Source organism: Pterocles gutturalis, unplaced genomic scaffold (assembly GCF_000699245.1).
Source record: "Pterocles gutturalis isolate BGI_N339 unplaced genomic scaffold, ASM69924v1 scaffold1894, whole genome shotgun sequence".
Lineage (NCBI taxonomy): Eukaryota > Metazoa > Chordata > Aves > Pterocliformes > Pteroclidae > Pterocles > Pterocles gutturalis.
This window is the reverse complement of record NW_010130362.1, coordinates 177,393-196,815: the sequence shown is the minus strand read 5'-3', so window position 1 is coordinate 196,815 and position 19,423 is coordinate 177,393. Positions and strand designations below refer to the sequence as shown.

Sequence of the window (19,423 nt, the reverse complement as noted above, 5' to 3'; positions counted from 1 at the left end):
GTGGTGTAGTGTCGCAGTTTCAACGGGTTAATTGATCAACTACTGCTTCTTAACTGTTTGTGTAGAAAGCACCCCCTCCCTGTTCTATCCCCTTTTTTCTTCCGCTGGTCTGAGCGTTGTGCTAACGTAGTCTCGCAGCGACCTCAGCAAAACGAAAATGACCTTAAAACTGAATTGGTGGCTGAGTAGTTGGCTAGCAGGTGTATTTTTCCCCCCCATTTTAATAACGTGATGAAGGACACTCTTTGCTATGGGATTATAGTATCTGTGACCTTTTTTAGTTTTTTTTTTTTTTGTGTTGCTTAGTTTGAAAGCTGCTCAGTGAGTAGCGAGGTAATGAGAGACAACGCGTAGCTAGGGCAGTTAGGACTGTGGTTGAGCTGATTGCTTCTCTTGTAATTGTTTTATGAGTTAGTAATGCGGGAACTGTGAACTGTTGGAAAGTAAAACTTGTTAGCCTTGGTGGCTCAGTGAAATCAGTCTTCGTGTGTTAAATGTAGAACTACTTCTGTGGCCTAGTCTGGAAGCCCTCAATAATCAATGATATGCAATACTGATTCATGTCTTTTCTTCCTGCAGCTTGAAGTTTTACACATGATTTACATGAGAATCCTGCAGAAAGTTTATGGAATCCGCTTGGAGCACTTCTACATGGTATGTCTGTAGTGGCACGTGTAGTGAAATTTGGGAGGAAAAATATTGCAATTAACAAATTAAACGATAAAGTATCTCCTTCTTCTCACTAGCAAATGGCAAGTAGCTTACTGTTTTGTGTGGTGTAATTGCGTGAATGGGAGCTTAGAAGTTCTGCCTCTATTGCAGAAAAGTTGTGCATGAGGTGCTGTATACCCCTGGACATTTGCATTTGTGTTCAGGGAGGTAACTAGGCTGTCCGCTTAGGCAGGAATGAGAGTGCAGTTACCAGAGGTAAATGAATCTGGGAGCATCATCTGCGGGCTGTTGCTGAGGCAATACTGATTACATGTGAGAAGTTGCTTTGATCATTGCTCCTGGTCCGCTTCAGCTCAAGACGTTTGTAGAAATTGTGTTTTTGTGAATGCGCTGCCTTGGGTTTCCTTTTTTTCCTCTTTTATTTTCCTTTCTTTCTTCCCATGGAGAAGAAACTCCCTTCCCCACTGCAGGAACTAGTGGTTGTTAAGAGGAGCTCACTTACCACTGTAGGCTGAAAAAAAAAAAAGCTCTGTGAAGAGCCCTCTCTTTCTGTTGTTAAGCTGTGCGTTCTTTTATTGAGATGCTGTGGGTGCCAGAAACGTAACATCTAGGAAGGATTAGACAAGCTTCTCAGGGACACTATCTCTGGTCTTGAAAATAAATACTGTTGTGTTGGGCATCTGCCTTTGGCCATGGCTGGAGGAGCATATCTGCTTAGATGTTTGACTGGTCTAGAAGGAAAGTAAATGTAGCTTTTAATGTTTGATCATCTCCACTTGTCCTGACTTTCCTCTCAGTTAATGGAGAAGTGCAGCTGGAGGTTAACTAATACTTTGTTGATTAACACTTAATTTGTCTTCTGTCTTTGTTAGACAAGAACTGATTCGTCAAAGTGAGAATAAATAATATTGTCTCATGCCATTTTTGGATAAACTGAAAAGGCAGATCATATGTGCACAGTATAACTCAGTTCTTCACAGGCAGTGACATTAGCTGGGGAACTGTATTATGAAGTTTAAAATATCAGAAAAGGTGACAGTGTGCCACTACCTTCTCCTGACTTCTTCTTCATGAAATGTCTGAGTGTGGGAATTTCAGGGTGTTGAAAGAAAGAGCTTCTTGTTGTTAGGTGTGTAATGCAGAGACTGTCCTGCACCAGAGTTGAGCAAATCAAAACAGAAGGTTTAAATTGAATTCCAAAGTTTGTAACGTTGCTGCTTTATTATTGTCTTTTTATATTTTGACCAGCCAAAATTGTCACAATCTGCTAATTAACTTGATGGCATTCTTCAGCCTTGAACATGTGTTCCCTGTGGATGGAGAGACCATCCTCAGTGTGTTAAACCTACTTGAATTATCTTATGTTGTGAAAACAAACCTGTGTATTTTTTTGGTGTTCTCTACTTATGTGTTGACTCTCTTTACTCTTTAGATGCCAGTCAACGTTGACATAATGTATCCACAGATATTTGAAGGCTTTCTACCTGTTTGTAATTTGTATATTCACATGTAAGTAGAAGATGCTGCATCTGTTCAGTTGCTATTCCTTGTTAAGTTCAGAATCATAGAATGGTTAGGGTTGGAAAGGACCTTAGAGAGCATCTAGTTCCAATGGTCCAATGTACTGGAACTGGTGGGGCTTTACACCTTTCTGTGGATGGTGGTTCTACTGCTTGTTGGCTCTGAGCAAAGTGAAACCTGCAGGTGAACAGGGGACAGCAATATTTAGGAAAAAAATTCTTAGCAGGCAGCTATCTTTTCAAAATGGATATGTTAACTAAATGCTCCAGCCTTGCCAAGATTTGCCATACTTTGAATGGCTAGAGGGTCATCCTTAAACCTAGAAGAGGGATCTTAAGTACCTGTTGTGTAAATTTGCTGCCTGAATTCTGTGTAGATATCTTTGTTGGAATGAGGTGAATGGTAGACTTTAAGCTTAGTTTCACTTGTAAAGGGAGAACTGGCAAACAGTTAAGTGTTGGAGTTCCCTAGTTAAGCTGAAAAGTTGTTTTACAGACATGTATTTTGTCTATAGAAATCTCCGAGATGCCATAAGAATACAAATGTTTAATGCTGATCAGTGTGTGGAGTTCTGCTGTGTTATCCTTCTGTGATTTACTGTTATGTGCGGTATACTGTTATGCATGTATGCTGTGGGGTGAGAGGACAAGGTCTGTTTTTTAGTAAATGGGTATAGCACAAAACTTGCGTAACAGTCACGACAGATAAGGTTGTATTTTTTTTTCCTTGCAGGGAGCGCTTACTTCCAGCATGCCGGATTAGTGATTTTCAAATTGCTGATGTTTTAAACCCAAGTAAGCAAGTGCATTGTAATCCTTGTGTTTTCTGGAGTGGTAGGTGTCACTTGATCTCCAGGTGCTTTTTCTCATTTGTCATAGCCAGATGGGCATCTAGTGCGGAGAACTGTCCCTGGCTTCCAGCTACTCTTCTGCCCCTTGCTGTGGCCCTTAGACAAGCTGGTTCTAATGAGCAGTTCTCCCCTTATTCCTTACGTAGGCTAATCCAGCTAAATAACTGATGGGAGTTTTGAATGCTACGAATCCGTTGAACTTCTGGTCTGGAGAGTGGACTGTGACATACTTGAAATAGTGTAAGAACAGATGGGAATGAAAATTATTCTGGCGACTCTGGAATGCTACAGAATTTATCGTGCTGATGCCTATGTAGGAAGTGATTGAATTTTTGCTTCACCCTTTTCAGTACTGTTCTGCAGTGATTCTGGTACAACACAAATAACTTGGAAAAGGCTGTTCTGAAGAGCTTTCCCTGGTTTTTTTAATGGGAGGCTGTATTTTAATAGTCTTTCTTCTAGGTGCCATTTTCATTTGTTAAATTGCATAGAATTGCTAAGACATTGTAAGTTCATAGATAGTTTTTGTGTAGTCCATGAAATCTTTGCAAGGTGAGCAGGGGGAGAAATAATTTGGATTCTGTTTTGTAATTTCTGTGTCTCCTCTGAATTCTGTTTTGCCCGACTTTTCCTAAGGAATTGTAATGCATGTGGAAACCAGAGTAGTGATGGCTTGCCATTCTTATTTCAGAAACAAAGAGGACAGCTCGCTTCTTGAGTGGCCTTCTCAACTTTGTAAATTTCAGAGAATTCCGACGTGAGGCCTACTTGGAGTTACAAATGAACTACGTAAGATTGGGTGCCATGTTACTCTAGATACCTAATTAAGTATAATTAATGTTAACCTACAACTGGGAGTTTAAAGGTGGTGGGTTTTTAATGGCATGTTTAACCTATTGGAATCTTAAATGTAATATGGGAAGATACCAGTTTAATATTATGTAAAACTTGTACAGCCATCTTACATGTTTTAAGCGTACACAGCTACTGTAAATGGCTTCAGAAAAACCTTTGCAAAGCCCTTAAGGAACCATGTCAGTTTAGAAGAGTGGATGAGCTTGTCAGTATTGTAAAGGTTTCCATATGACCATGACCAGGTTATTACTTAGGCTATTATCTGACGTTTTTTCCAGTAACTTATTTGGTAGTTTAGCCTGCTAAGCGAAGGTTTGACACTTGGCATCATTTTGAGAAAAGATAGATGTAACAGTTGGTGGGCTTGCAGGTGGCTTTTCTTCTGAATATCTCAGTAGTTCAGGGATATTGCACTTCATGTGAAATAATGATGAACAGGTCTCTAATAGAAGCCCAGAGAGAAACCATATTCCTCTAAAATATAAAATCTCTGAATATTTAATTTGCAGAAATCGGCTATGGAGAAACACCAACAGCTGGAGGCTGCAAATCGGGAGGCAGTGATGAAGCTGGAGAAGCTGAAGTGAGTGTGAGGAGTAGGCACTGTGAGATCCACCTCTTGACGTTCCCGTTCAGTGCACACGATCTGGACAGGCTGAATCAATTGACCAAGGCCCATTGGCAGAAAATAAAAGTGTGACTTTGGGAGTATATGGCTGCTTTGAGAGGATACTGTATTTTGTATGTGAGGGGACTATGGTGAAACTTTTTGCTATTATTTTTAGCCATATGTCTTAATCTCTTCAACAGCTGTAGTAAGCTCGTCTTTAACCTAATAGGTGGGTAAAATTGTCTTAGTTATTTGACATGTTTGCCCCATCCTCCCTTTCAGGCCATTTAGTCCTACTGTCTGTGTCTTTGCACCATTAAGTTTTGTTTTTGCTTGTGGACAGTAGGATGAAGAGATGGCTAGTTTCCAAGATAGCTTTCAAAAGAGAGCTTTTTTCTCTGATAGACAGAAGGTTCTCTAGCTAGCTACAGGTCTACCTATATACAAGGGTTTCTATGGCAGGTATTATTATACAAATTTCATAAATGAAAATCACCATAAAAATTGGTAGAAGTGTCATTCTTTTGTGCTTTGCTTAACATGATCTTTGAACTTAGTCCTCTATGCTTGTACTGCTTCTTGCCAAAAGAGCTCTTTAGATTGTGCTTCAACTACAAATTCTTACAAGGAAAGAAAAATAAGATTGAGACTGTCTTGCCCTGATTACTAAAGTTACTGTCTGTGAACTCTTTAGAGAGAGCGATTGTTTTATTTACTGTACTCTGACCTGACTATAATGATGCTGAAACTGTCCAATATCTTTATTTTTTTACTTAGCACTGTTCCAGTGGAGCATCAAGCAGAGGTCAAGCAACTGACAGATAACATTCGAGAACTGGAGCAACTGCTAAGGCAAGACTATCGTCGGAAGCAAGTATGATTTTGTTATATATTTCTCTGAAATGCTGCTGTGGCTTCTGATCATGAGTGTTCCTTATTTCTGTTGATTTTATTTCTTTCGCCCTACTTCTATAAAGGGTAAAGGAGGCTTCTGATTTAAAACAAAAGTAATTGCAACACAATGTCTTGTTAGACTTAGGGAATACAAAGCTGTATTCAGCTCTTTCTTTTTGAAATGTGTTACTGCAATGACTTGGGATGTACACGTCACATTTCTGAACAAAAACACAGGTATGTTTTCCTTTGTTTTCAACCTGTACTTGAAGAATTGGAACTGGAGGTGAGCCATGTCAAGAAATGAGGGTCACCCAAGGGAATGCCTGGCAAAAAGAGTAGGGTTGATTGCAGGGGTAACTTTCCAGCAATAGCAACTTGCCTCTAAGATTTCATAGGTAACATCTTTGTCTGCTTTGGAAAAAAATAAGTCAATGGTTAGGTTTTTTATTATGTTAAGTAATTACTATTAATATCGTGTGCTTGACTTCTCTATTATTTGGGACCTTGTATTAACTTAGTTTTTTCTCAAGAACAGTGCCTCTCTTGAAGAAGGTTGTGTATAACACTGCTGGGGTCAGTAAGAATAGAAGTAGTCAATCTCTTATCCCTGATCCTACTGCAGGGTGCATCCCTAATGCTCCCAGTGGCTTTTGTGACAACGTTCTTCCCTGTCTTTTCAATCTTATAGACTGCAATTTTGTCTGCTAGTTATGGCACTCCAAAGAAACCATAAATAGATCTGTCTACAAGAGAAATACCATGATAGAAGGGTAAAGGAGGTGTCAGTTGTAGAGATGCTTATTTAAAGTTTGTTTTTTTTTCCAGACAGCTTTGCAAGAAGTTATTTCACAAAAGAAGTCGGATATTGCAGACAATACCCGAAAACTGGTAAGTGCACCTCTGTGTAGGTGTAGGCTGTAGCTTGCATCTCAGATCAACTAATAGATCATCTCTCTTTCTAGGATCAAATTATTCTTGAAGCTAGATAATGTTCAGGTGATGATTATTAGCTGATTTGACTTAATTTTTTTTTCCCCATGGAAGCTTTACTGTAGTAGCTTGTTTTGTTGTTAACTTTAAATATGCATCTCTGCAATGTAAAGCTCTGTGTTCATGGAAAGACATTTTGACTTCTGAGAAGCTATGGGCTTACCTTAGGGGTGTAGAATGGCTAATGAGGCAGCTGCTGACCTGGTAGGGACAAAACAGAAGGTTTTGCAGAGGTTGCACAGGAAGTTTTTTGCTCTTCTACCAAGTTGATACAGGTGGCTCTGAAACCCTGCAGCAACTGCTTTGGTTGCCCAAGGTATGGGGTTCTGAAGGAGAGAGCTGCTAGTAATATGTATTAGCTGGCAGGCTTTTGTGGAGTACTAGTTAAATGCTGTTCTTCTGCACCCCTATGTGCGTCTTCAGGGAGCAAAATGGACTTTTGACTGGGAATGTTAATGCTGTTTAGAGGAATTTATTTTTAAGACAAACTTCCTAATGAGGAGTGACTTAGAACAGAGAAAAGAACCTGTCCAGTCATAAGATCCTGGCAAAGAGTGCCTCACAGTTCTTCTTTGTTCACCTAGTTGCTAATATTGAAAGTGTGTTTGGGTCGTTAACTAGAATGAGCTTAAAGTGACAATGGCTACTTTGAAAGAAGAACAAGAGCAGCTGAAATCAAAAATTGTGGAGAGTCCAGAGGAACTGAAAAATTACAAAGAACTGATGAAAGAGACTGTTAAGAAGCTCAAGAAATCCAAGGTGAGTTTTTCCTTTGTCCACCCAGGAGGTATTCTATTAGAAAAACATGTTTTACTGAACTGTCATTATCTAGAACTGCTTCTTGAATGGCTTATGCTTCTATTCAAAAATCAACAGAACAGTGGTTAGTCTGAAATAAAATAATGACTTTAGAGAAAACTGAAGGTTGGTTGTGGAGATATGTTTTGGTTTATGTAAGGTTTTTTTTTAAGTGGGATTGCAGTCACTGCTGCTTTGTCCTAAATGAGTAACTGTTTATTTGTGAAACTTGGTGTAGAGCTCTTGAGTCTGTACTATACCTGTCTGTCTGTTTGCTCTCAAGGGACTACAATATTTTGGCAGCTCACAAAAGTCCTTGGATTTAGAACGCATGCTTCATAGTATCTGTCATCATTTACTGCTGAATGCTGAGTTCTCTTCCTAGCTTTTTGGCTTTTTTTGGATAATAATGTTCAGTCTTTAAATGTTTGTAGTTCATGATTGCTCATACAGCAGTGAAACTTGCATAACTTTGTCTTCCTAGGTATTTTTGTTCCAAAGATGTAAACTTTATTGCTGTAATTCTAGACATCTGTTTTTATGATACTTCATATAACTCCTGTTTTACCAGGGTAGAATTTCTTCACTGTACAGCTTTTTTTTCTTTCCTGAAAGCTCTTGTAGCTAACTAGTTAGTTCAGTGTAAAACACTTGCATGTCACTTCTCCCATGCTTTCCAAATAAATGCTTTTTTTTTTTTTAGAAACTGAAGAGCTCATTTCAGTAACTACTAAATTTTAGTTCCAGTGTATGTTAAACAACAAGGGAATGGGTACAAAAGTCAATATGCATTAATACTATAAAAAATAACTGCTGAACTCCAAAACTGTTTTATTTATAATCTTTTCTCTTTAAAGCAAGAAGTTATTGAGAAATATGAAGGTTATAGAGATCTAGTTGAGGCTCTGCCATCATGCCAGCTGGAAGTACAGTTGTATCAAAAGAAGATGGAAGGACAGGGAGAAAATGTGGAGAGACTGGCCAGTGTATTATCAGAGGTTTGTATTACTCAAATTATATCTGGTTAGGGAGAATTTAATGTCTAAACAAGATAGGTGATTGTCAGTAAATGTCTGTATTTTGAAAGTTCCCATGTCTTCTCTTCCCCAAAAAGGAATCTGTATAACTTCAAAATCTTATTCTTAAAAATATTGGTAAAACATAGCTGCTTCCTTGCTCTATGCTACCAGCTGATGTACTGTTGACCACTTTTAATAGTCAAAGCCTTTATTGCCATAAAACTTGACCTAAAATAGTTTGAACTGTCTTGGGGTTCTTGGTAGGAAATGAAGGAAGAAGAAAAGTGAGATCCAGTTTCTTCTGCCTAGAGAGCAGAAGCTAAGAGCAAAAAATTATTACTTCAAGAAGAGTAATGTCTTAAGTGCCTTAAACTTTATCAATGATACTAAGCGAGCCTTTCCCTGATTAAATGTTTGTCACAAAGCAATACCATTTGCTACTCAGTTTTGTGAGTTAGGAGCATTTAAAAAATTATATGCAATCTTTTGGGGTATTTGTGTAGCATATGTTCAAATTACCCTTGGCTAAGAGCTATAGCAGAACTCATAGTAATTTCTGAAAATCATTCTAAGTGGTGGGATCTTGTCTGTTTGGATGTATTTAAAAATCAGGTAAAGACTGGGGTTTAACTGCGAGAATTAGTTAGCAATCAATCTTCAAAAGCAGAAAGCTATTTCTAATCTTAGTAAACTAACAGGGTGTTCTATTTTGATTGTTTCCCCCCCCATTTAATTGATTTCAATACTTATGTACTCTAGGTCAGAAATCTGGAGGACCAGCTTGAGAGTGCTCAGATAGAGCTGAAAAAGGGGAAGACAGACGAAATGTCCTTAAAGAGACTGGTCACTGCAAAACATGAGAAGCTGACTACAGCCGAAATAAGGATAAAAAAGAAGCATGAAGATGTTGAGCAATATAAGCACACTGTATTTGAGTATGGATGAGTTGACATTTCTGCCTGATGCTACTTTATGTCTTTGTTATGTGCTACCAAAGTTTGTCTGGTACAAACATGTAGCGTAGCAGTAAGAAGAAAATGAGCAATGTGGGATAGCTTTTTATGAAGATCAGTAACGCTGCAGGCAGGGACTTGGGGTCTCAAATCAATAATTGCAATGTGACTTGACAGCAATTATTTTATTGGAGCACTAATTTAATTTATAATGCTTATTCTTGATTCTTTTATCTTCTTAAAGAGAATGTCACATTGGGATAATTTTCCAACTTATCAGACTTCAACAAAGCCCCATTTGCCTTTCATGAATTTTTCATAATTTCCCTTGCCACTTTTGCTCATTATCAAAGATGTTCAAGACCCATGGGGAAATGGGGCTCATATCTCAGAGGAGTATTATCCTGACGTGATGCTCCTAAAACAAAAGGAAAAGTGTCATTTTATCAAAGCCTCTTAGCCCATCTTCCTTCCTCCTGTATGCTAAAGGCAAGTTGTGGAGGTAGTGTTTACAGCACGGCAGTGGCTTCTGCACCAGCAAACTGCAACATTGTAAGGTCATGGCTTCGCTGTGAGATTAGAAATGCTGAACTGTTGTGGAGAAAGCTTATTATATAACATTTTTTGGGTACATGGATAGGAAAGGGAATATGGTAAATTAGTGGCTGGGTGGAGTAACTATGATGGAAGAAAGCTTTCTCTACAGAGCTGAGAGAGTCTACTAAGATTTAGTCATGCTGAAAGGCTTGTGCAGTATGTAGAATGGCAGCAAGATTCCCAGGCTTCCTTTGCTCCTCAGTGAGGGTATTGTACCAGCTAAAGGAGAGTAATTAAAAGCTATTTTTCCTTCCAAACAAAGAATGACAATAATATAATCTAATGCTCCTTTATGTTAAAAGTTGGTGCTGATTTATCTGTTCTTAATGTGTTAGATGTTTCCTTTGAGTGATAAAATCAGATGCTTTGATAAGCAAGAGGGGAAGGGAGGTAACCTGGGTTTGAAAACAAGAGTTTTTGCTGGTGGGGTAGGAAGATGTAAGTAGTCTCTTGCTGAGTATGAGTGACTTCAGCCATTCTTTAGAGAAAGCAGCTGCCACACTTGTGACTGTATTGCACCAATGCTTAGTATAAACTGGTAGGTGTTTTTTGCAGTTCAAGTCAGAGTAGATCTCCTGTTCCCACACTAACCCTTTGCTGATTTCTCAGCTGGCACTATCTGAATATACTGGCAAGCTGGAGAAATACTGTTTGGTCTTTGGGATACAGTGAAATGATGGACTAAAAGTTGTAGGTAATGTGTAGATGTATGGGATTAGAGCTTAGGCTAGTGAAAATGTGTGACTTGCAATTATGCTGAAATATCAAGTGCAGCTGTATTGCTTTTAGGCAGTGTTGCCCACTGACACCTGTACTGCATTAATCAAAGGCAGGAAGATGCAGGGTACAGCTGTCTGGGTTGGTTCTGCTGGAATCACTTGAGTTGCTTTGATTGGCAGCAGCTGAGGTTCTTCAACAGACTCCTCTGACCCCACTTTGAATTTCACTTCTTGTATCTAAGTTGTTCTAGTTTAAGAATTGGACAAACTTCCAAGTGAGTAAATTCTATACAGCATTGCTTCTAGAAGCTATTTGTTTCATTCTTATAAAAAGCAAGATTTGCTTGTGATGCAGTTAATTTTAATCTGCAATTAAAAATGGCTCAGTACTATTTTTTTTCCTTCTGCCTCTAGATATTGTAACAGAGTTCAGGAGAAGAGGGGTGCTGTATATGATAAAGTGACGGCCATTCACAAGGAAATCCAACAGGCAAGGTTCAAAATCCAGCAGCTGAATGAGAATGCTGAAAAAGAGGAAATGAAAGCCAAGGTGAGACTTTTTTTTTTTCCCCCTACAGGAATCTTGTTTGGTATTCTCAAAGCTGTTTTCTAACTTGGGCTGTGCGGATAAAGGAACACTTTTTGTCCCTAAAAACAAGTAGGCTGTGCAGGTAGTGGTTTGGGTGGATAGTGGGAGGGAGAGCACCTCCTGCTTGTGGTGCCACTGGGTTGCTAGGGCTTGTTCTCATCTCTGCAGGCTGTAGAGATGGCCCACAGGAGAGAAAAGACTGTGGAATGGTGTGATTGCCTAGTATTTTGGGAGGTGAAATTAAACTTGTCTTCCCACCTGTGCCTGTAGCAGATGCTATGCTAGTTCCATGATGTCCGTTTTTGTATCATAGTACTTCCAGCTCTAAGTGGTTAGATTTTCTTTTCTTTGTTTGGCCCCTGGGACCTGACCTGTGAGGTTTTACATTTGTGTTGTAGTGATGGGCAGTACTGTAATCATCTTGGTCTCCCTCAAATACAGGATCACTTGCCAGGTCACAAACCCTTTCCTCCTCGGGTTTCAGGAAGATGACTGTCCAGTTTAGCTTTGGAAAGAGGCAGGAATCCTGATGGGTTGGGGGTAGGAGATCAGCCTGCCTGTAGGATTTCATCTTATCTGTTCATTACTGAAGTACTCTCCGTGCTGGGAGGACAATGGTAGAAGTCGCAGTGGCAGAGACCTTGGTGACACAGGTTAACACGGAATGGGGCAGTGGTAGTGTGAATATTGGACTAGTGCTGGTTGTTTGACTGTCTTAGTATTGTGACCACTAGAGTTAAGCAGAATCATAATATTGGGGTTTTGCTTGTGGCTGTTCTAATGTTTTATAACTTCTCTGTGTTCTGTGAATGCTGCTGCTTAAGCTAGGGATGAGGTACCTTTGAAATCAATTGAGACCACCAGACCACTCTCACTTATATCCTTATAAAGCATAAACATTAATTTTGCTGATGGGTTTTTCCCCCCTTTTATTTTCTCTTTCTAGGAAATATATCTAAGTCTGAAGGCTGGGTTGGAGAAGCATCATGACTCTCTTATTAAGACAGCAAAGAGTTATGCAGCCTCAAGAGAAGATAAAATTGCTGAACTGAAGGAGGGGTTGCTTAGAGTTCAGACTTCTGGAAGTAGTTCTTAGACCTGACTTCACTTGTATTCCACTTGCGTTATGTTTATCCTCATATCTGAACTCAAGAGCTTGTGCTTTTTATGGGATGAATAATTATTCCAGGCAAAAGCCAGCTTTGTCAAACTGTGGCAGAACACATTTAACTTTCTAGAGAGATCCTAATGTTGTGAGCTTGCTAAGCTCCTTCAGTTTGTGTTGTTTCCGTCAGTATGTGATTTTAGTGGTAATAACACAAGTCTTGCTAACACCAAATTGCTTGACATTTAAACTGAATCTTGCTTTTTGTAGAAACTGTTCTGCAAACTTTGATCTGGGAAGACCTGGTGCTTTGGTCTGACCTGACTGGACACACTGTTCAATATAAGTCAGTAATCTGTGATAGTCCACAACCATTATTCAATTAAGTTTAAATCCTGATGGAGCAGTAGCATCCGTATAAATGCCAGCTTACTCTCATCATGAATATTGGTGACTGTATACACTCAAGACTGTATTTTAGTTAACAGTTGAAGCAACAGATGCTTGAACTCATTGTTTCTCCTCTGCGGAGTATTGAACCTTCATCTGTGTTTATTAGAGAGTCTGTGTTTGGGTGCTTAGTGCTATAAAAAAATTACATAGGTAAGTATTTTGTCCTTGGACTTGTGATAGCACTCAGTTTGCCCCAGTGTTTTTAATTATTTCAAGAAATAAATGTTAACTTTTGAAACAGCTGATATAAAGATATTAACTTTATTTCTCTTATGTCTTTTCCCTTGCCACTCTCCCCACTGACTTCGCATTCAGATTTAACAATTTTGGTTTGTACACTTGTAGAAATGTGTACTACTAAGTTTTTTTTATAATGAAGGGAGGAGGATTCAAGACTGTATAGATAAATCTTTCTGAGTTGGTTTAATTCTTCAACTTCTCTTATTAGCTAGGGGTGTTAGCACTCAGTTAGGAACAGCAGGTGATCATTGCTTCTAAAGCTCTTCCTGAGGCAGCAGACCCTTCTGATGTTTTGCTTTGAGTCTTTTTCCTTACATTGTAGTATGTGAGACATTTCAGTGAAAGTCCATGTTAATCTGCAACTCTTAACCTAGTACAGAGTTTCTGAAAGTTTTCCTCTTTCCACCAAATCTAATCAGTGTGATAGGTGCATGTAACACAATCTCATGTTTTCAGGTGAGTGTACTTTCCATCCCAACAGTCCTGAATATTGCGCAGCAGCAGCATCATGCGTAGTTAGTAGCGAAAGTTAGGTAGTTATTTTTTTCTAAGAGCTAAAGACGTTAAGTACATGCAAGGCACACAAAAATTCTTTATGGGTGTCATGCAGTAGGCCACACATGGAATAATTAGTGATGTTTTGGGTGTTGTGCTTGGAAAGTAAGTTTTCTAATGAATCTCTCCTTTTTGTGCTGTGTTATGGGATTGTGTTTTTTGTGTGCAGGTGTGTTCCACTCCCTTTGCCATAACATAGATTCTAGTGTGACGCAGATATTATCTATAGGAAGATGTTGGTTCTCATTGGCAGAACTTGCTAATGAACTCCGCAAAACTGCGTGGTGATTTTTTAGTTATTTCCAGACTTAAAATACTATTAAATTCTTGAAGACAGATAGCAAGGCTTGTGTAGACTTTTCCCTGAGCTTTCTTGAGATAACACTGCTTCTCATGACAGTCTAGCCTATATCCCAGCTTGACAAGATACTGGAAGCCAAGCATTCCTTCTTTTAACTTCTCTGAGAATTTTGGGATGTGGCTTTTTTTTTTAGTGATGCTATAGAGATTCAAAGTAAACTCATGTGACTTGGTATTCTATAAATATATCAGTAGTACCTGCTTTCTCATAAAGACTGGTTGGAGGTTGTGTTCCACAGCCTGGCTGTTACAGCAGCTCTCAGGAAAGAGATTCCCAAAACCTTGAAATAGATCCTGCAAGGGATTACTCCAGCCAGCAGATGATTTTGATGGGATAAGCTTACTGTCCTTCAGGTAACTGCATATAAAGACCAAGATTTTTAAGCTGGAGAGATCATAGTTTTGTAGCCCAGGAATGAGGAATTTGCAGGCCAAAGAAAACACTAAATTCTGGTTCTTGCTCTTGGGTTTTGCACCACCAGCTTTTGGGTAAAAATAAAAGGCCACAACTCATGAAGAAACAAAATTAATTATTTCCAGGAACAGGTTTATGTATTTCCAATAAGTTCTTGCATTCAGAGTGGTGTATCTATTTGTTTGCACATAAAATACCCATAAATAAAACATAACCACAACTATATTTTATCTAGAGATAATTGATTCCTAGGTGTGAGTCTACTGCTGCTTTTCAAGAACTTCTACTCATCTTGAACCACATGGCAAGGCAATGGGGGGAGTTTCAGTGTGACCCGAATAGCAGCGAAGGGAAGATGGCTTTGCTAAGGTGATACAGCTCCTTTTCCCTCAAGAGGGTGGTGTTATTAAAAACTTTCTTGGTATTTTTTTGTTAGTACCTCTGCCAAAATGCCTAGAGCCCTCTGCCGAGGCCTCAATCGAACAAAACTGCAGAGCTCCTTTATTTTCAGACACTGGTGTGAAATAAACTATAGATGTGAGTCTCTGATTTCTTGATAGCTCTTGTTGGTTTCCCACCAATATTTGCTTATGTGGTAACTATGAGCTTTTTTAGGACCTTCCAAGATGGTGTTTAGGAGGGCTCTGATCTAATGTGTGTGTTTCAGTTTAGCTTTGGTATTGCCTTTGAGAATTCCAGTTGTCTTTGTGCTCCCCTTCTGCTTGCTACTGCAACTGTTGGTTGGTTGTGCTGTGGGGTCTTCTTCAGGGCTGAGAGCCATGCCCTGATCTGGTTTCTAGCCCAGCTGTGTGTACGCTGCCTCTAATATCTGTCTCAAACGATATTTTTGAGGCATTTTTAAAACAAACAAAACCATGAACCCACAAAAAGCTTACATTGCTAATGGTGTTCATGACTACATCTTATACCCAGCACAAGGATTATTTCAGGGTGAAATCTTCAGGACTACAGAAATGCAGACTGCACATGTGAGTATATTTGCAGCTAGATATTAGGTTTAAAGAGTAATATGCAAAATATTCTTAGATCCTAGTCCTGTAAGCAAGCATGTAATTTCTCCCGAGGTGAAGGTGTTCCATATCAATGTGTTAGTCTAGCAATATGTGTACAGTGTCTCCCCTTCTCTGAGTGCAAATGCATCAGGTAGTTCTGGTTGCCCACCTGGGCAGGAATAGTTGTAGCTATTTCAGCAAAGTCCCTAACTCCTATGGTATCGATGCTGCTTATTTTATTTTACTGTTACAGAAGGAAGTGGGAAGAGAAGTATAGTATCTGTTTTCTAAACATCTAGTGCACACCAGCAAGTCCTTGTTCTGAATTTCTGTAGCTAATCCAATATCTGTAAGATCTTTTGTTTAAGTGTTATGTAGATCTAGTTGCAAATGCTTTTCTTTTGTTTGGGCTACTCATAGCGTAACCTGAAGATGCCAGGCCTTTTCTCTTCAGAAGAAACTTAGCTCCCTTATGTAGATTACGTGCTGCCTATTCCTTCTGTGTAGCAAAAAATTACTGTAGCTGCATAATGATCCAGAATGTCTTTTTAAGCAGTAACCACTTTCCCTCTGATGCTAACAATTGTCAGATCTTTTATCGTGATGGGCTTGTTTAGTATCTGATTTACCATCCTTTTGTTGGGCCATATGTGTGCATCTTCCGTATGCAGAGGGCTATGTGTGTACTGCTTCTGGTGAGCTTTGGGAGACCAGGGCAGGATGTAGCCCTGATCTGAGCATGGAAACCTATGTGGGAGACTTAAAGTCTATTCCATCTTTGTATAAATCTCCTGTAAATGTGCCTCTACACCGCTGAGTACCAGGTAACTTCAGTCCCAATTCTGGTTGAAATAGCAGAGCCTAGGCACTTGCTTTGTGCTCTGATTTAGCATGGTCTGGGTCTTACTGGAGCTTTTCTTTAGGGAACCTGCGTGGATCAGGCAGCAGCTCAGATCACCCAGGTCAGTGTGGATATAGGTTACCGCTCAGAAGGTCACTTTCCAGGAGCAGGAAGTTTAGGATGGATTGTCTGTCAGCTTGTCCATAGCCTGTCCCCAAATCTCCTTCCTTAGAGCTGAACAATTTTAATTTAGGATTAAAAAAAAAAGTGTATGGGAAGAAGTGGGTAGAGGAGAGGGCCTGGAGCTTATCAGCTGTGGTGTATGCAGCTGCTGGACGGCTGGGAGAGTGCTGTGCACTAACAGAGACAAACACCTCTTGCAAGCTCAGTGGACGGCTGGGAGAGTGCTGTGCACTAACACAGAGACAAACACCTCTTGCAAGCTCAGACGTGAACATCCAGAATGTATGTATGTATGGACAGCACAGCTTGACCTTCCTGTTGTTTGTGAGTATCCTTCCTTTGCACAGACTCCCTGCCATAAGCTATTAAAAAGGAAGGTAAGTGTCTCCTGCCCATGAGGATATGTTGTCTCAGAGGGAGGACAGGGCTTTGTTCCAATTTTTGGAAGAATTTAAGGCAATTTGTATCTTTATAAGTAGAAGAAGTAGTAATGGGTAAGATGGGAAATAGATGGGCAACTTCGCTTGTGGCTTGGCACAGTATGTGGACATGAACAAAACTGAGGAGGCTGTGTGATGCCTCTTCCCCTGCTTGCGTGTTTTTGCTGCTTCCTTCCCGTGAAGGAAGGAGGTGTATTTTCACTCCCGTTTTGCCTTTACTCCATGGCCTTGCTGGAAAGAAGCTCTCCAGAACTCTGTTTCGGAAGGCTCTTTCTGTTAGGCTTTGGGCAGAGTGAGTAGGGCTGGGTTAGGTGAGCAGGTTTTGTATTTATCCACAGTGCTTCGTGGGACCTTCCAGCTCTGGTTGCAGGATGAGCTGGAAGAGGGGATGCAGGGGCGTGTGGCCACTTGGTGGGGCTGTTGGCACAGACAGTGCTGCTGAATTCACGTTTTAGTTCTGCCACAGCTTTGCTGAGGAAGCCGAAGGAAACTTGCTGAATCTCCAGCCCCCGAATTTGCAATTTGATGTTCATATAGTCTAGAACTATCCAGGTCCAGGTAAACTAAAAGTTAAACTTTTTTTTGTATAAATATTTCAGACAACTGATGGTCATGAAGACCATCTGAACAATGGCAAAAAGCTGTTGTGTCCATGGTGTTGTGGCAGATAGTAAGTGTTCCTGTGTCTTGAAGACTTGTATCTGCAGGGACATTTTCCTTTCAGAAAGATTCTCTTGATGTTTACATCAGACTAGTTAAGGGTAATCCTTCTTATTATAGTAGCGTAAAATCAATGGCTAGAGGGAATAAAAATAAGGAAAACTGAGCTGAATATCCAAATTCTCTTTGCTTGCAGAATGTTTGTGGTATAATCCTTCTTATTATAGTAGAGTAAAATCAATGGCTAGAGGGAATAAAAATAAGGAAAACTGAGCTGAATATCCAAATTCTCTGCTTGCAGAATGTCTAATTTTCCAAAGCTAAAAAGGGAACCCTCTGTTTCTTGAGACCTTCTAAACGGGGGCAATGTATGTGACGTGATGAAACTCCATAACATTTCACACTTAGCTGTCTCCCTTCTGCGGCATTCAAGGGACCCTCTTAATTTGTGGTATTTTTAGTGCTAAAATTTCTACAAAAATGCTTGCAGAACAATGATTATGGCAGACTTTCTTGATGCTGGTGGGCGTAAGAAAATAAATGGTAGGTATGTATCAGCACCGCTGCAATACCCTTCTGCTTCTTTGACCCCAAAAGGTGTTGGGTTTTTTTGCTTCCCCCCCCCCCCAGCAGAAAGAGAACAACATGCCTAGGAGCTGAGTTGCCTAATGGATAGAAAATTATACAGTACTTGTTGAAAAAGAAGAGTTTGGAGGTTGTGGCAGTGATACTGTGAAAGGCAATGTTCCAAAAAAATATACTTGGAAAGACAAGTGGACATTGGAAAAAAATATTGGTTTTGTGAGCTGCAAGCCCCACCAGAGGGGACTGGGAGAGGCCAGCATTTGTAGAAAATGAACAAATAAAAGGAGGGAAAACCTGAGTTATGTTGAGGTTTCCATAGCAACACAATACTTTTCCTGGAAATGTCAAGTGATGAGATCTGATCTATCTGCTGTTTAACTCCTGCATGCAAAGCCCTCTCCTTTCTCAGTGTCCCTGCCATCCTTCAGCATCTCTCAAGCGATGAGTGTCCCGACACTGTGCGAGGGTGCTCTGCATGGGAAAGAAACTCTGTCTGGTGAGGAGAGGTTCAGAGGAACTTGTGTTACTGTTCATGCCACGAGTTCTGTGATGGAGGATTTCTCCTGGCCATCCCTCGCATACAGAAGGGTCCCTTTCCACCCTGCCAACTTGAAGCATTAACTAATCTTCTGAGGTTTTTTCTTCCCCAGAATCTATAGGAATTGTGGGCATGGTACAGACAGGGTGTTAGTATAGACCTTTGGTATTTCCCCGTCAGCATGACAATGTTTTCAGTGATCAACTGGTGCATCCTGCTTCTCCTTTTCTGTATTTGTGTTGGTGAAAGCTGGAGTGTTGGTGATGCTTTGTTGCATGTTATGGCCTTTGGTTTTAGGGCAGGTCTTAGGAATTTGCGCCAAGTGCTGTGGCCTGTGGTTTGCATGTAGCCAGGCTATTTTTGTGTGTGTTTGTGGGGTTTTTGGGTTTGTTTGGTTTTTGTTTTTTGTTCTTTGTTTTTTTTGTGGGTTGTTGTTTTTTGAGACCTGTTGCCTGTCTGGCCATAAGTGCAGAAGAGGGAATTGGATACCCTGCATGTTCTACTTAAGTCTGTGATTCTTTGTGGCTTTGTGAGGGGGAAGTAGAGCCTACGAAGTATGATGTACGGCACGGCCATAGGACTTCTGTCTTTAGGTGTATTGTGTTACTGCATTGTTAAGGGGCCCAACCTGCGGCCAACGCCTGCGATATTCTGTTTGGATAGGTGGGCTTCATGGTTTTTGTTTTTTTTTTTCTTCCTCTGATAATTGTTCTGTTATTCACCTGTTAATGCTTATTGAGCCCCAAAGATTTGTGGACAGCAACCAACCATCATTACAATATTTAGAAAAAAATCAGTTCAGAGGGGTTCAAAGAACAGTAATCCAGATATGTGCCAATAAATAGGAAGCGGTATTTTATTCTCTCTTAACAAACCACCCCCCATCTTTAAACATTTATTATATTTCCTCATATTTCTCCTGACAGCCACCTGTTCAACTTCTGACCTGTTTGTAAAAATCTGCA

General features: G+C 40.0%; 1 protein-coding gene across 2 annotated transcripts; it reads left to right on the top strand.

Annotated features, from left to right (window-relative positions):
• Positions 1 to 583: 583 nt before the first annotated feature.
• Positions 584 to 12,335, top strand: NUF2 (NUF2, NDC80 kinetochore complex component). Of its 2 annotated transcripts, XM_010080188.1 has the most exons (13): positions 584 to 654; positions 2,105 to 2,181; positions 2,926 to 2,987; positions 3,735 to 3,832; positions 4,408 to 4,481; positions 5,286 to 5,378; positions 5,936 to 5,939; positions 6,231 to 6,293; positions 7,017 to 7,154; positions 8,051 to 8,191; positions 8,972 to 9,147; positions 10,896 to 11,031; positions 12,017 to 12,335. In XM_010080188.1, the coding sequence occupies exons 1-13, from the start codon at positions 595 to 597 to the stop codon at positions 12,164 to 12,166; spliced, it is 1,272 nt and encodes a 423-aa protein (XP_010078490.1). In that variant the 5' UTR covers positions 584 to 594; the 3' UTR covers positions 12,167 to 12,335. The 2 variants fall into 2 exon arrangements, with proteins under 2 accessions (XP_010078490.1, XP_010078491.1); XM_010080189.1 differs by lacking the exon at positions 5,936 to 5,939 and having other exon boundaries at positions 586 to 654; positions 5,286 to 5,382.
• The last annotated feature ends 7,088 nt before the right edge of the window (positions 12,336 to 19,423 follow it).